Source organism: Megalopta genalis, chromosome 2 (assembly GCF_051020955.1).
Source record: "Megalopta genalis isolate 19385.01 chromosome 2, iyMegGena1_principal, whole genome shotgun sequence".
NCBI classification, from domain to species: Eukaryota; Metazoa; Arthropoda; class Insecta; order Hymenoptera; family Halictidae; genus Megalopta; species Megalopta genalis.
Genome location: NC_135014.1, coordinates 42,200,279 through 42,217,312, shown reverse-complemented (window position 1 = coordinate 42,217,312; position 17,034 = coordinate 42,200,279). Strand labels below are relative to the sequence as shown.

At 33.7% G+C, this 17,034-nt stretch overlaps 1 protein-coding gene and 1 long non-coding RNA gene across 2 annotated transcripts in view; one reads left to right on the top strand and one right to left on the bottom strand.

The window, feature by feature from the left end:
- Positions 1 to 17,034, top strand: part of LOC117219431 (tRNA dimethylallyltransferase) — a 199,861-nt gene that overhangs the window by 109,063 nt on the left and 73,764 nt on the right. Inside the window, exon 4 of the mRNA XM_033468595.2 lies at positions 7,884 to 8,019. Within this exon, the coding sequence (XP_033324486.2) occupies positions 7,884 to 8,019 (136 nt within the window). The remainder of the gene's footprint in view (positions 1 to 7,883; positions 8,020 to 17,034) is intronic.
- LOC117219433 (uncharacterized) lies at positions 6,913 to 9,065 on the bottom strand. The gene is made up of 3 exons (XR_004490018.2): positions 8,809 to 9,065; positions 7,752 to 8,069; positions 6,913 to 7,668 (listed from the first exon to the last, which is right to left on the bottom strand). It is a non-coding gene; the product is annotated as an uncharacterized LOC117219433 (long non-coding RNA).

The following is a 17,034-nucleotide window of genomic DNA, read 5'->3' as shown; positions in this document are numbered from 1 at the left end:
AGATAATCGATCAATCTTTCAGTCTCAAACCGAGAAACTTTCACCAATTATTTGTCCAGAAAGAATTGTCAATAACAAAGCCCAGAAATAACGATTGTTTCCTTAGTAGTGAAGATGGATGATCGAAATTATACGTCGGAAGGATGTGGAACGATCCGAAATGGTAAGCACGTATATCTCCCGTCCCTTTTGAAAAATGTCTATAAATGTGAACTGTTCATTACTTATTGGAACTTATTTTGCTATCTTGTATTTCATTTCTTTTTTCTTTCTTTACCCGATTTTACGCGGTTTTTACAAATTGTATATTTGAATTACCACGATATTTATTTTAAAGTTATACGATGTTTTGCTTTACAGTTCTTATCTTTACTTTTCATTTACGTTGTAGCCGTTATTTATCTGTTTAACGTTTCTTCAAAATTAATTGAAACTTACGTGATTCGAGAAAGTTTAAAGAAAGTTTGAAACTGTTTTTGCATCACGAAATCAGTTGGAGCTGCTGATGAATTGATAAAACATTTTGAATTGGTAAAATGGTAACTCAAACAGAAGGGAGTAAAACTATTCACATGTTCACGATACCAGACCTGGGTGTATTTGAAATAACATTGTTTGAAATATCATTTCAAATAACATGTTATTTCATTTCATAATTATTGCCATGTCTGTGATCACTTTTGAGATAACGTTATTTAAAATATTATTTTAAGTAGCATGTTATTTTATTTTATAAATATTTGAAATAATTATTTGAGACAATCGTGAAGCAAATTGATGTGAAGGTATCTTAAAGTATAATTTTGTTGTTGTATATTATTTTGAGGATTATTTCTTTTGTCATATTTGAAATAAAAAAATAACTGCTATTATTTCAAATGAATCTATATTACTTGTATTTTCAAATGAATTATCAATCAAAATGAATTATTTCAAATAGTTATTTCTTATTTTCATTTGAAATAAAATTTGTCCAGATCTGCAAGATACATTCTAATATTTAGGCTTCACTATAGTATAAAAGTTGATTGAAACAGATTTTTACAACTTGCATTTTATTACAGAAGATTTAAAATTTCTATTTTACTTCGTTTACTATGTATAAATAAATTTACTATATCAGTCTTACAAGATCATGTAAAGTTAATATAGTTTCTGCTCGTCGTCATTAAGGGACTAAAAGTAAAAGTTATTGCAACAGACTAAAAAGCCCGAGCACCTGCCGAAGGGACCTATCACGAAGACGTTAACCACTAAAGTCGATAAAGACAACGCTGAGTCAAAAACCTGAAAATCAAAATGCAAATACATACTCCGTCAGCCGAAAGTCACATGCTCCAAAGGACGCATTCCCGAATCAATGGCCGGAACCAATGTCACAAAAGATACGACCCAATTGGATAAAACTATTTTTATTCCACGCTAAATTCGATTTTTTAAAAAGCTGATATGATCTTTCCTTAACTAATAGCATAGGATTAACACGTTGAATGCCACGCTGGTTTTACAGAAATGAATTTTCTTTTATGTGATACATATAATGTTGAAATATTATCTGCAATAGATAAGTTATAGTGTATAACCATGTTTGACATGTTAATTGCGACAGGGGTCACTGTTTGAATTGACGATGGTAATAATACAAAATTTTAGATATTGACATTTGTTTTAAATTATATATATTTTTATCAATTTGGGCGCGCCGGTCACCGGTGCCCCCAATGGTGTCACCGCCAAGTTAAGTGCCGGTCACCGGTGACCCCCGTGGCATTTAACGTGTTAAACGTTACATCATTCTGGGATGTCAAAAATCAGTACAACAAGGTTGACATCATAGAAAATAATTTTGGGTCGTTTATTCATGAGACAATACCATTAATACCTTGCAACTTTTATTTTAACTAAAAATATTTCGAAAAATATCTGTTTCCAAAGATATTTGTCGAAATGAAGATGTTCTTGTTAAAAATAGAGATACATTTATAATTCCTTGTCATTTTATTATAAGATGCACGCAATTTTACATTGGCGTTTTCTCGTTAGAACTACTTATAAATGTACTGTATGATTAATTAGATATTTCAGGAAATTTTCTTAAATTAAATTTCCAATACAAATAGGTGCAGTGAACTGTTGGAGTACAATTGCTTGATTAGCTGGTATGAATGAGTTTGAGATTGATAAGTTGGTATAAATGTCGAGAGATTGCTTGAGCGGTGATTGTTTCTCGGGGCACTTCCGAAAAAGTTGTTGAGTGTGCGAGTGTGGCGAAGAAAGTTAAAAATAAAAAGACAAAAGAATCCAAGTGCATCCTACTGAATTTAATTACTGCTTGTTTTTCTTATTTTCATTTATAATCGTCGTTTATTTATGTTAACTAAAATTATCTGTTTTCTTTGTAAAATTGTTGTCTTTTCTTATATAGTTTCGTTTATAATAAAGAAGTCGTTTATTTACGTTAACTAAAATAAACTGGTTTTTTGTAAAATTGTTGTTTTTTCTTAACTTTATTTATAATAAAGGAGTCGTTTATTTATGTTAACTAAAATTAATGTGTTCCACCGGCACGAACAACTACAATACACTATGAGTCCCCGAACTCGAGAGTTCAATAATTCATCGGAAGCCAACATTTCTCCGTAATTAATGGCTCCGAGGACAAACATAGATTTATACGTAAATACGTGGAGTTACCTGTATTCCCGTTTGTCGGGAAGCGGTTCGTATTTGACCGATCAATTCGACCGATTAGATCCACCCTAGTAAATACAGTTGTCCCGAAGATTTTTCATGTTTGGGCAACGGAGATTTACCGATGTTATGTAGCTGGAGCCAAGATTATAATTTTCCAGGCTCATTTCTCCGCAATCGATACAATGCTGCGCTAAGCGGGTTGGCTTTGACCCAGTAATCGTGTCTGTTCGGCAGTGGCATTGGATTAATTATCGGGTTACCGTGCCGGATGTTTAGACGGTAAAAGCTTTGATTACGAAGCTGCTGTGTAAATTCCGAAAATAAGCGCCGACTAGGTCTTTGAATTCCACGGGCGTTCCGCCACGCCGCACCATGGACCGGATCGAGAAATTCAGTGACATACTGTTAAATACTGAACTCTTCCATGTCGATAATCAAACAATTTGTATTGCTTTACAAAGACTTATGGACCTTAGAATTGAAGAAATTAATGAAATTGAATAAATATTTTAGTTACTATGAACATTTAAAGTGGAGCGTCTTAAAAGTAGGATATTTCACCTGACAAAACTCCTCACCTTTCTCGTGATGCCCTGATTACAGTAATGTCTCCCTAACTGACGCTCAGATTGTGCATAAAAATGGACAATTTGAGAAGAGGAGGGAAATTGTCCATTTTTGCGGACAATCTGAGCGTCAATTAGAGGAGACATTACTGTATTGTGTTCCATATTTTCTCTCAGCCTCTTGTACAATGAAAGATTATCCCTTTCTAATAAGAAATCATACCTCTTTTTAGTCGTTGCTAAGAATAATAAATATCCTCTTTTTTAAGTTTATTATTCTTAACAACGACTAAAAAGAGGTACGATTTCTTATTAGAAAGAGATAATCTTTCATTGTAAAAAAATATATATATATATATATATATATATATAATATAATAATAATATATAATAATAAATATATATTATTATTTATATATATATTAGCAAAAGAGAATATTTTCGTTACAGTTTCCTGTAAACACCTGTTATAAGATCATACCCGTCATGACCCGCTCTTTGAAATTATAATCATTTAAAGACAACTGCATAACGCTGCTCAGGGCGCACCCAAGCGCGGCGCGATGTGTCTATCATTGGGACCCCGTGAAACGCGATGAGATCCAAGTATTCTTGCGATTCGAAACATTTGAAATATTTCTGCTATTCTGTAGATAAGCATAAGGCTAAGTTTTTCAATACCTGGCTGCCTTAGCTCAAAACGATACAAGAGTGAACACTGACATATTGGAAGCAACTTTAGAAAATTTCGAACTGTTCTGTAGTTTTCATCGTTTTCTTTTGTTCATAGTTTAAGTTTATACCAGTATAGTTAATGTGTATTTAGTTATAGCGTGTTTGTTATATGTATATTCATATTCATCCGTGTTTGGTTAAATGCATTAGTGAAATTCATATTTTAGTTTCTATTCAATATCGACATTTATAATGGAAGAAAGAAATTCAAGAAGTTCAACTAAAGACTTGGGTGATTACCTATTTATAAATAAAGATATATGTGCGAGGTATACTGAACGTTTCTCTCGAAAATTCTGGCAAACTCAAGGCTAGTTTAAGAACATTTTGTTACGAATTAAGAAGAAAAATGGGCTCAATCGTATTACAGTGAAAAGATATTTCGTCATCGTAACAAACAGTGGTTAGCCGAAGATTTCACATATCCTACTGGAGCAATACCACAAACTCCATCTTCATGAGAAGTTGTTGCGTTGTATAAACTCGCTGTTATTTTTGTTATTAAATTGTTATTGTTAATTTTATTTAAGACGTTCTTGTTGTTGGTCATTTTACCATGAAGCCTCGTAGGGTTAATCTCTACACTATACGATACATATTCGAAAAGCAGAAAATAATCTGTACAATTATATTTGAACAATTTTCTTTTTCATAAAAATATCAATGAAAATAAATTAAAAATTATCGTTTAACAAATGCAAAAAATATTCAATTATCTAAGTTAAAAATGACTATTTTTTAAATGTTTTTGGTGAAAATTTCATTACAATATCTCTAATGGTTCAAAAATTATAACAGAATGTCACTGTATCTCTCGATAAGGTCCACTGTGGGCCATCGAGAACGTTCGTTTGCAAACTGTTAATCTGTAGGACGTTATTAATCCATTACACTCGAATGACGACTCTGAGACATTTCTGACATTTCGAAATAGTTAGTAGAAAAAGACTTAAAAGTTTAAATGTTATGCTTAAAATGCATGGAAATACCGTGTAACATTGTCTAATTTATATAGATGAAAAAAATTAATGTACCATGAATTTATATTCACAATTTATAATACGTGCAGTGAGTGACGTTAACGTTTGGACATCATTTAGAACACAATAATTTTTTTCGAATTGATTGAAACGTCTCGAATTTATTTTAAATGTCTTATATATTTTTATATCATTTATATATTTTTTAAATGTTAATTTTCTTTATCAGCTAAAAGATTAAAGAGTTAAAAAATGTAGCTTATTTAACTTTTTTTTATCATTTCAACCAATTGCAATTTTCGCAAATATCTTTTTCAGAGAGATTTATGTTAAAACATTACTCATGCATACGAATATAATATAAAGCCATAAAAATATTATGAAAATTAGGTACCTCTTCTATTAAGAATGAACCGGAGCAGTAGCCTCCAATCGAATGCAAGATAACGTTAAATCGAAAATTTTACAATATATGTACTTTGGATTACAAGGTGATCTCAATTTATACACGTCCCCGTCTAGTAGTTCCGATTTTAGTCGTACTTCATCTGGCTTTCGTTAAATTCATTTACGCTCGGTTCTGCCGTTTCTCATTTACCTAATGAGAAACGCTTGAGTAAAGTAATTCAGTGTACTTCGAATCTTACTTAGTATGATTGAAATGTTATGCATCAAGTATAAGTCAAATTGATTACACTGAACTGTTGTGATGAGTTTATGTTATAATATTGTACAACGTAAAGTGTTTGAGAATTTTGAGGATGTGTAAATTAATATAAGTATAATTTTTGGACAACTTTGGGAAGTCAAGTTATAATTAAATGATAGGAAAATGAAATTATAATTAAATTAAATTTTGGAAAACGAAATTATGATTAAATTAAATCATGGAAAACGAAATTATAATTAAATTAAATTATAGAAAACGAAATTATAATTAAATTAAATTATGGAAAACGAAATTATGATTAAATTAAATTATGGAAAACGAAATTATAATTAAATTAAATTATGGAAAACGAAATTATAATTAAATTAAATTATGGAAAACGAAATTATAATTAAATTATAGGAATTTGAATTATAATTGATATTATTTTGGTTGCGATTTAATCTCCCGTAAGAATGCCTCAAATTATGAAATTACAATATTCAAAACGGGATTAAATTTAGGTTCATGGTTAGATATTCTTGTGAAGTTCCATATTTCTTAAAATATTTAAAAAAAATCTGGTTTCAGCTAAATTTCTTGAGAAATATTCAGAAAAATGTAATTTGTAATTTAAAGATTGATTAAGTTCAATGCAATACCTTGCAATCTTTTATGGGAAATATATGATTTTATGAGAGGTTTATGATCTCGCTTTGAAACCGTTAACTTCATCATCGATGGACGAATGTATCGTTTTCATCGGCGACACAAATCATACGCAATGAAGACCCACGAACATGGTTGAACGCCGTAAAAAAATTCCGATCCCTGTCTCAGTTTCTTCATCGAAGACCGATTCCCGTACCCGATCGAATTACATGTTTTTCGTTCGTGCACCTTCGGATTCAAACAAAAACGAAGGAAACGAAAGTGACACTATATTACGGTGCATGTCGCATATAATCCCTGAAATCAATATCAAACGAGAGCATGAAAAATATTTCGGGGCTGATATTTTACTTGTATTTACTTTCACCAGAATAATCGTCGTATTACTTGCTGGTAGTCGTAATTGAAAATTAAGTTCTACATCTGAATATGGTAGTATTATTACATCTGGTATGTTTTAAAAAATGTTAATATTTATAATTTCGTTCTCCTCGTGTTCCTACATCAGAATTATATACAAATACACTTTCTCGATTCATGATTTTATTTTATTAAAAATAAATTACTTTTATGCGTTGAATTGTATGGGGTGTTAGGAAATTAAAAAAAAGTCGGCATAGTTTAACGTGCATCGCATATTATTTATCCTGAAGGCTAACTTTTTGCGGATAGTGTTCAATCTTTGTTTCTTAAAAATACTTTAAAGTGAACTTCTCCATAATATACTCTCAATGAATTAAATATGCATAATCGATTCTATATTTATTTCTAGTCGAATGATCTTGAAACAGATAAATATTCTTCATTACACTGCGGATCTTTATGCAAAACAAATATTGTATCTAAAAAGTTCTATCCCTCTTTAACAACTTTAACAAGTTGAAATGATGTATTGGTATTCTTCGCTTACTTAAAATTTGCTATTTTCTTAAATTGCACTTACTCGTTTTTAACACAGACGCATAAAGTTCGTATCATAATAAATAGTTTAAGCAATTTAGCGATCTCTCCAATAGTCAGTAGCAAAAACCCAGTGTACTAACTTGAGACATAAAAGGTTCATTACAATTTTCGAGTTTTATTAAATAATTACAGTAAATTCTCTCCGATTGTCCCTCAGCTTGTAAACAAAAATGGATAATTTGGGAAGAAGAGATACGATTATTCGACCCTTGCGAGTCACGAGGCCCAAATAATCGCATCTCCTCTTCCCAAATCGTCCATTTTTGTTCGGAAGCTGAGGGACAATTGAAGAAAATTTACTGTACCTCCCGTTTTTAGAAAAAACTCCGTTCGAACATGCTTATTTCGTTAAAAAAGTCTGCTCGCTTGTAATTTTGTATGAAAAGAAAGGTTGCTTTCAGGAACTTCTCTAAAAAGAAACACTTTTATGAAACAGATATTCTGGAGTCTGTCTAATAAAATATGATTAAATGTATAATCTCGTATTCGTACCAATTAAATTTCGAAGAATTTCGAATTAAGAGCCATGGTAAAGAGGACTTCCATGCAAATGAAGTTTGGAATGGAATCGAGTACATTTGGTATGATGAATCCCTATAACATTTGCTTCTCGTTTGATTCCAGGTCCCTGGAAGTGTTCGTCCAGCAAGGTGTGACCCACTCGGAACTTCTGAAAGCTCAACGGACAGCTGGTAGTTCCGGATTAGGCGGCCGCCTCAGATATCCAAACTCAGTGATACTGTGGCTGCAGTCCGACAGGGTGAGTCCTTTATCTCGGCAATCTTCGAAGCCATTCCAGCACAGGAATCCCTGAAAGCGAAGTTCCCAGCTGCCCAATGAGTTAACCCCTGGGCTTATGATTTATTTTGTGAGCAGACTCGCGTTGTCTCCTTTGCCGTACAGCTGGGGAAACTTTCGAAAAGAAAATATCTCAAATGCTATTCAAAAGGGAGATCGGATACCCGATTGCACTAATAGGATGTATTGTGCACGTCGTGTCTCCTTCGTTGCAAGTATTGGGTCTAAAAGGTCTTTCGACAAAAGCAACCGATAGTTTCTTGTAAATGGAATATGTTTAAATTTCACAAATTTATCGAATTTTGATTGTGACTTTTGGTACGATCTTTCACAAATGTCTATGAAATACAATATCAGCAAAATGACCACCCGTACTCCTTTTGCACAATCACCTTTTTTTTCTATATATTTTTATAACATCTTCGCGCAATGGCTGTTGCATTTCTTCAATCACCAGCGGTATTTTATGCATTTATTGTAGAAACGAGTAGGTGTAGTTCGAAAGAATAAAATGATGGAAAGGAATTAAGAATGCAGATGTATTAATTTGAACTTATCAAAAATATTGATGAAGAAAGATAAATTGTGTTTAGCTCCTATGTGTTGCAATTGGTGCAGGCCATTTCTATTTTACGTAAAAATCCGCAGTCTGTTTATAACTAGACGGTGAATATTTGTGCAAGATAAAAATGATCCTAGCTGATTGTCAGAAACAGAAATTGATATGTCGAAAATAGTGTAGCAATATTACCCAATTCTTTGTATGTCTCTTTAGAATTTTATATTTCAGTTGCTCATTTTTGCCGTAAATGTACAAAATCCGCAGTCGAGCGATAATTGCCGAGGCGTTTTTCGCTTCCCTCGGAAACTGTTGAACAGCGGCAGGACGTTGGTCGACCGTTTTCAAGGCTACCCACAGCCTACAAGCCGAAGCAATCGTACAGTGTTTCATAACATTGCGCTACTTGATAAACGATAAAGTTTATCGCCCCGCCGTTATGCTCGCTGGAGCTGTTAACGAACGACTGAAAGAGATAATTCGTCCATTCAGATTCCGTTTATTACGAGGCTCGAGTCGTCGTCACGTGTAAACTTCCGTCTGTGCCCGATGCTCCGTCGCATGATTTACTCGGTTTATGTTAAATAATGCGACGAGGTTTATCGTGATATCCAAACGTGGGAAGATACCGTGGCGACAAATACGGTATCCGAGTGGTTTAACGCTCGAGTTGTGGCGGGAGAAATGTTCGTTGTAACGTTGAGCAACGAACCGCTCCAGGAATTTTAATTCCTTTCTTTGGTTTAGCTTCCTTCAACTCGATTCCATATCGCACGCAGTCGACGGTGTTTTTGCAGTACTGCATCTATTTGCGCTCAGAGCTCGTAAAAGTTCAAAGGAAACAGTAGAGTACAAAGTTCAGCGAAGCTTGATGCACGTTTAGATCACTTCCTGCAGAGTTGGCAATTTTTCGAATAAATTCTTCGAACAAAATTTGATTCACGAAATATTTCAAATAGAAATAGACATATTTCGCCGAGTATTTCGAATAGTATTTTACTCGTACTTTTATTCGATATATTTACTGAAATAACGTAATGAAGAGGAATCGGGAGTCCTTTTCTCATAATTTTGGTTTATTCAATGAAGTTCGAATAAAATTTTATTCAAAGAATTTATTTGGAATATTATTCGAATAATATTTTATTCGAAGAATTTATTCAAAATAGTTTTCGAATAAATGTTCTACAAAGAATTCATTTGTAATATTATTCCAATAAAATTGTATTCGAAGAATTCGTTCGCAATATTACTCCAATAAAATTTGATTAGAGGGATTTATCCGCAATATTACTCGGATAAAATTTTAATCTAATAATGCCCGACTCTGATTTCCTATTTCCCGAAATGGCGATTGCAGGAAACCAGACTTTACTCTATGCTAATAGTAGAAGCGAAATTCTGCAAAATTATCAGGGCATTGAAATTCTACAAATTCTACATGTATCTAAAAAAAGTGGGTATTAGCAAAAGCTTTTAATAGTTTATACGTGTGACATTTGGAACCTGCTTGGAGCAAATGAATGTTGCTCTGGTCGATTCCGCATATTCAAATATAATCGCCACATCGTAGATGGAGTCATTTGTAACGGTGATAAATGAAACATCAAATCGTAGTGGAAGTCGCGTTACCAATTCATTAATAATCGTAATAAATATCATCAGAAAACCGCTTGACAAATTAATAATTGCTCGTATGTTCCATAAGTAATGTGCCATTTAACGGCATGTTATAACGTATGTACCATAAAGACTTTTATTATACTACCCTTGGTAGAAAGTGCACTGTTCCTGCGGCTACTGTATGAATTAGAGAAGCTGATAGAAAGTGTTACATATGAGCATAGAAATTTTAATGTTTTAGTTATCAGTCTTTTTTCTTTAATCCTTGCGTTACCAATAACCGGTGTTGCAACATTGTTATATCTGGTTATGCAAAACTATAAAGATATTATAGTAAGGCAACGTTGGTATGACCGCCATGGGTGCAAGCTATCCTGATAATCACAAAATTCTACTTTCGAAGAGTGATGCAATTTTGTTGCATAAAGGTATGAATCATGTTTGATTCTCTGATCAGTATGAAATTTTTTCAAAAACCTATTTTACATTTTGCCAATGAACGTATGTCTTATTGACAATGAAATATAAATCGGCCTTAACCATTTTTAAAATCATTTACTATGCGCATCGAATTGATCTCGTGACCATTCCTGATTCACGTGATCCAAAAAACGATCGATATATTTTATACATTTATTAATAGAAATTTTATTACACCGCGGTATCGAAGGTTACACGAAAATTAAAAATAAATCCACCACGTTCCCATAACACAGTTTATGCTCGTTGATAAACGATAAAGTTTATCAGACCTTCGAGCTCGGCTGTTTATTTAATCTTTCACACGGACACACCAAACTAATCGTCCATGTTATCATTAACACTTCATTCCGTGTACCAAACAGAGATACTGGAGTCCGAGAACTCGTAACCTGTGTACGTTCGTAGTGAAATATTTGAATCACGGCATTCTTACGTTACACGATTTGTTTATATTTAACGAACTTCCTAAAATCGTAATTGTGGTATAAAAGTGCTCGGTAGTAAAAATACTTTCCTTTTTGTTCGTAAACTGTTTTGGACTTGACGATCTTTCCGAGTCTTTAAGTTAACATCGTTTACAAAAGGTGTTCAAGAAATATATTTTAATACCATAGTGATCAAAAATTTCTATTCTCTTATTCGTCACTGCTTCTTTTACTTATTGCTCTAATTCTACAAGGATTGTCCTACTGTAGTACTTATGTTACTTCTTTTTATTATTTCTTCTCCTCAACAATCTCTCAGAAGCACTGCTCTAGTTTCTAATCTCTTATTGCATCCTCAATTCTAGCTGTCTCGTTTGCTTCTCAACAATTCCGTATTAAATATTTTACTAATGCGAGTAATTAACACTCGAACGGTGGACCTTCGTGATAAAAAAATAACAGAGGATCATTTGCCATTTTTTTTGTTAATTTTGTTCGACATATTTTTTGAGGTACTTTTAGTTGTTCTACAGATCTCATGTGCAATTTCAATTAATCGTCACAAAGTCAAATAATAACATTTATAACAAATTCTTCAAAAAATGACAAAAGTTCGTTTTCTATGGAAACAGTGTAAGAAAATATATAATAATAATATTATATAATAATTTAAAAAACAATTTCAATATATATTATTTAAGAATAAAATTCGTCTCCATTTTCGTTATTTCTATTAATAATCCTTCATTAACTCCTTAACACATTAATAATAAAGAGGTCTGAAAGTGACGCATGCATTGCCTTATAAAAATTACAAGATGTATTCATTTAAATTCACCACAGTTCTCTTTAACAGTGTGTACCTGAATTAAGTAATATAGTTAACAATTTTCAATGGAATCAGCTTTTTGATTTCAATATTTATAAAATAAAAAATATGAAACCGGTGTTAATACAAAAAAGTAAAACTAATACATATTTCCTATGGTAAATGTGAGCTTTCTAGCTTCGATTTCATTAACACTTAACCAACCTAGCCAGTCAAAATGACCGGTTTCACATATTTTGTTTTAAAGTAGCTGAAATTATAAGGATACCTTCATAGAAAACGATCGAATAAATTTGTTCATCTAAGCAGATACAATTATAATAAAAATGGCGTAAGACGTAAATAAATATATGATCTTGTCATCATTATAAAGCAATACGCGTTTAGTTACTTTTAGAGCTTGATAGGTTTGGCGTTAATTAAACGACTTTGATATCGTGGGAAATTTTAAAGCAACACAAACGACGGAGCATTGGCCAGCTCGTACCGTCAACTTCTCCATTCTCGCGATTCAAAACACACGCGATCATAACTAGAATTTACGATGCATCGCTTACTGTACTGGACGCTGGGGACCTTTGGTTCGGCCAATAAAACTGATCGATTGAAAGTTTTATTTTTCCACGATTTTATTACGCGATAAATCAAATCGTGCTACTTTAGAGGTCGCGATCGCGTGTCCCGCGGAACATTCGGCATTACATAATCAATCGGCGGCTGTCGAGCCGCTGAAATTCGCCGGACTCATTGACGCGGACAACCCAGAACGGTAGTAGAGAGGTCGCCATATTCCAGATACCGGCGAGCTGTTCGTACCGCGGTTTCGAAATCGGAAGCCGATCCATCGGCCTTGCGTATCGCGGTTGTACCGGCCGCTCGAGAATTTCTTTCATCTAGACCAGAGCAAATCTGAACTTTCCCTGAAGGCGTCAATTGTGCAATCCACGCTGACGTACTCAAATAATGAAAAATTGTGCAACGATCGCGGCATTCTTGTCTATTATATATATATCTAGTGCAATGGAGTACGAGTTAGAATGAACTGTTCTGCGGAGTTGCATATTTAAAGTGCAATACAACAGCAGGTGAAAGTTGATTTTTGTCTACCTCCTTTTGCTTAAAAATCTAATTATGGCTTTAGATTATTATACGGTAGAGGAGCTGGTAATTGTGAAGTAACAGTTTATAAATTATAAAGTTAATTATTCAAAAATAAACAAAGTAAAATAATAAAAAGATATAATATGTCTTGTTCGATAAATATAAAGTTAATCATTCAAAAATAAATAAAATAAAACAATAAAAAGATTGAATATGCCTTATTTTGTAAATATAACATTAATTATGCCCGAGTACATACCAAAGGCACAGCAATTGCGTTTCGTTTCGTTACACTTAAGAAATGCGCATCTTATTCGATTTAGAAAATGGTCCCCTGCATTAATTTTGCCAACGTTCGATTTACAGTACAATCTCGATTATTCGAACCTTCAATATCTGAATCTTTTATTGACCCAACAGGTTTCGCATGTGAATAGATCAGTCTAAGATGGTCTATATGCAACGCTATTATTGTATAAATCTATAAGAATTTAATGTTGCATTGTAGCTGCATAGATATTCGTTTACGTGTCTGTCAGATAATTAAACGGACATTTAACATCTCGTAACGAAGATTTCTATTAACAATCTCTTAAACGTGGATGTTATCTCGTAAGACAATATTCAATTCTTTGCAATACGACTTCTATTATAGCTATGTATATTGATTAACATTTCTTAATAACTTCTTCCGCAATAATTTTCCTAATAGATCGAGACAGTTTTTGTTCCTTGTACGTTTTCATTTACTTTAATTCCTAGATTTTGTTAACAGAAGAATCAAATTTTGTTTCGATCTGAAAGAAATGAATAACATTCATATTTTGTACATTATATACATATAAAATGATCACCGAGTCTGTCTAAACCGAGCATTTCAACACGTTCGAGAACCGGAAAAGTTACATAAAATCAAACCAATTTCTTGAATAAAGCAAAGATTAAGAAATCGAGATTTATGATATCGATTACATTCCGCAGATCGCAGACAACTACACTGGATCAGAGTAGAAATAACTTCGAAATTTGACTACTTCGTCGTCGATTTGGCATCATGATGACAGTCAACGATTCACGCTGAAGTCCCGAACAGCGTCCGCTTCGAACCAAAACAGTATCGTTCGAAATCGAAAAAATGATTTGAAATGAACAATTTCACAAATTTTCTGAACTGTCATAGAATCGAATCAAGATCGTAGTCGCGGCATCCCGGTATAGCGAATGAGATTTCGAAGGAGGTATCAGGCCGCGAACGGATTCCTTTCGCCCCTTTCTACCGTTCATCCTCGGAAAGAGCGGACGGTACTCTCTCGTTCATCCGGAGGCAAAACGTCCGAGCATGAACTTTCCCTGAAAGAGGCCGTCGTTAAGTAACGGCGCTCGCCTAACGTCGCTCGTCCACGGATCGCTGGCTGCGTTTCGCGAGCAGCCGCGTTGGAATGCCGGATTTTTCTGTGCCGGTGGAAAGACCTCCCTTCCACGAACTATCCACGACCATTCACGCACACCTCTATCGCACCAAAGAGTGAGAGGCGATACTGATTTGCTTTTCCCGTTATTGGCCTCGGACGTTGTGCTCCATAGAGCCCGTCTCGTCGATCGAGGCCCAATCCGGCCCGACCCGACCCGGTCCGGCTCGCCATCGGTATGCCCGAGCTTTAACTTTCGATGGACCTGCACGGAGCATCCTTTCCTGTGTTCCAGGGAATTTCTTTACACAGGCTGAATCACCTGACATTAAAGTTGGCCATCGTTTAAGTAAACGTGCATTTAAATGGTCATTTAAATAAATCACGATTTGTCATTTAGAAGTTCAAATAAAAGAGAAAAAGAATTACTTATTATTTATACAAATCTAAATAAATTATTTAAAATAATTGTAGGGTTTTTATTCCCTTATATATTTATTTTTCTCTGTGGTTGGTAACAACAGTCTTTACCGCTAGTTAAGAAATACATAGTTACGTTCTTCATACATGGTTACTTTATATCAAATGATGTGTATCATTATTTTATGTATTCTTTAAACAACTATTATTATGTGTTATAATATTGTGTGTCTTATTGTAATAAACTAATAAACTTTGCAACAAAATAAAATTTATTTCTTATTTATAAATACAATTTTCATTGTTACTTGCTAATTATCATTTAATTGCTTATTATTTATTATTTATTCGGCATAAATCATTGGATGCACGAAGAAAGATGCAAGTTCTTCAGTAATAACAAATGGAAATTGATATTTATTACACGATAAACGAAAACAAAAATAAAAATTACTTGATATTACAGTATAGTTCATACAGTTTTCTTGAAGAAAAATACATTATGCATGTTTGAAATAATAGCAAATAGGTGTGGAAGAAATTTCTCTAGAAAAAACCTACAAGAGATCTAAATTATGGTACACTGCATTAGAATTCATTCTTAAATTGAAGTGTGTAACCAAAGTGGGTAAAATATGATTTAACATAACAGTTTTGTAGGTTTTTATAGTTATACGAAACTGGAGCAAATCATATTTTAAAACACTGTTGCCAATAAATGTTAGACGATGTTCTCGCTACGTGATAGTTATTTAGTACATACAATGCAGTACAGAGAAACGTATTCATTTTGTAGAACATTCAGTAACAGTAGAAAGTACGAGATGATAATCGTTTATGATGCATTGAACAGAACTGTGTTAAAAAATTCTACCTGTATTCGATTGAACGAAAGATTCACAAGGATTTCCTTGTGTCTGATTGGTTGCAATTGTAAATGACTTTGTTACAGAATTGGACAAAAAATTTATAGACAACTAACGATTGAATTACCACTATTAATCGTTAGCATTAATAGTCGCGATTAGCGACTAAAGTAGCAAATTTAATTAAGTAGAAATCAAGAAAAATATGTTAAAGTAACGAACATGATAAAGATAATTCTTAACGGAATTACATCAAAATATCCTTTGAATCCATCCAAAAGTCAACGGTTATTAATTATCTCTTTCAATCGACGACTGACGATTAATTTCATCAATCGATTAATTCAGTCGCCGATTTTTCGATGACTAATGCCTTTAATCAACGACTGGCGATTACATTCACCAGTCAATTAATGCAATCATCGACTTTTCGACGATTAATGCCTTTAATCGTTTTCGTCAATCATTTCATCGAAGCAAAAATTTTAATCAATTGATGCGCCAAACGCTGCTTTGTCGCCTACTTCTATCATCGATAAATTGCTACTTATTTTTTCAGTAGCGTAATTTAACAGCGCGTGAAAATATATTCGTTACCACACATTTCTATTTTTGTTTGGTTGGAAACACAAGCGAAACGCTAATGCGATTACGTCTACTCCACGCTTTCGTTGTACACCTACGTATGCCCCAGGGCGAGTATGTACGCGTTCCACAGTCAAAGGGTTAATTCGACGGTTGTAAACTAATTTCTGAAGATATTAATAAAAATTAGTCACAGCAAAGGTGCTGTAACCGTGTCTGTTCTGTTGGTTTGCAAATTTGTTTGAGAGGCTCGCCGGTGATCACGAAGCGTCTACGTTTACACGTTCATGTTTCGCGCGTTGAAGGGTCACGCGGAAACACGAGGGGAATTTTATGTATGAGGGACAAATTTATGACATCCTTGTCTCGTGTTGAAATTAAAGGTCCCTTTATCGCAACATTGTGCAGAGAGAAAGAGAGAAAAAGAGTGAGGGAGAGAGAGAGAGAGAGAGAGCGCGCCTCGCGCTCGAAGAAGGGAGGCCGCGTCGGGTGTCGTAATTTTATTTACTTTTCCCTCACATGACAGGGTTAATAGCAAGTTACGCGCACGCTGCAAATGCAAACGAAGGCCTATGTATATTAGCGTGCATCGCATTAACAGACACAATTGGTTAGCGCGATTCCATTAAGGGACGCGTCGGGTCAGGAAAAATATCGCGTTTGACCTTAATATTTTC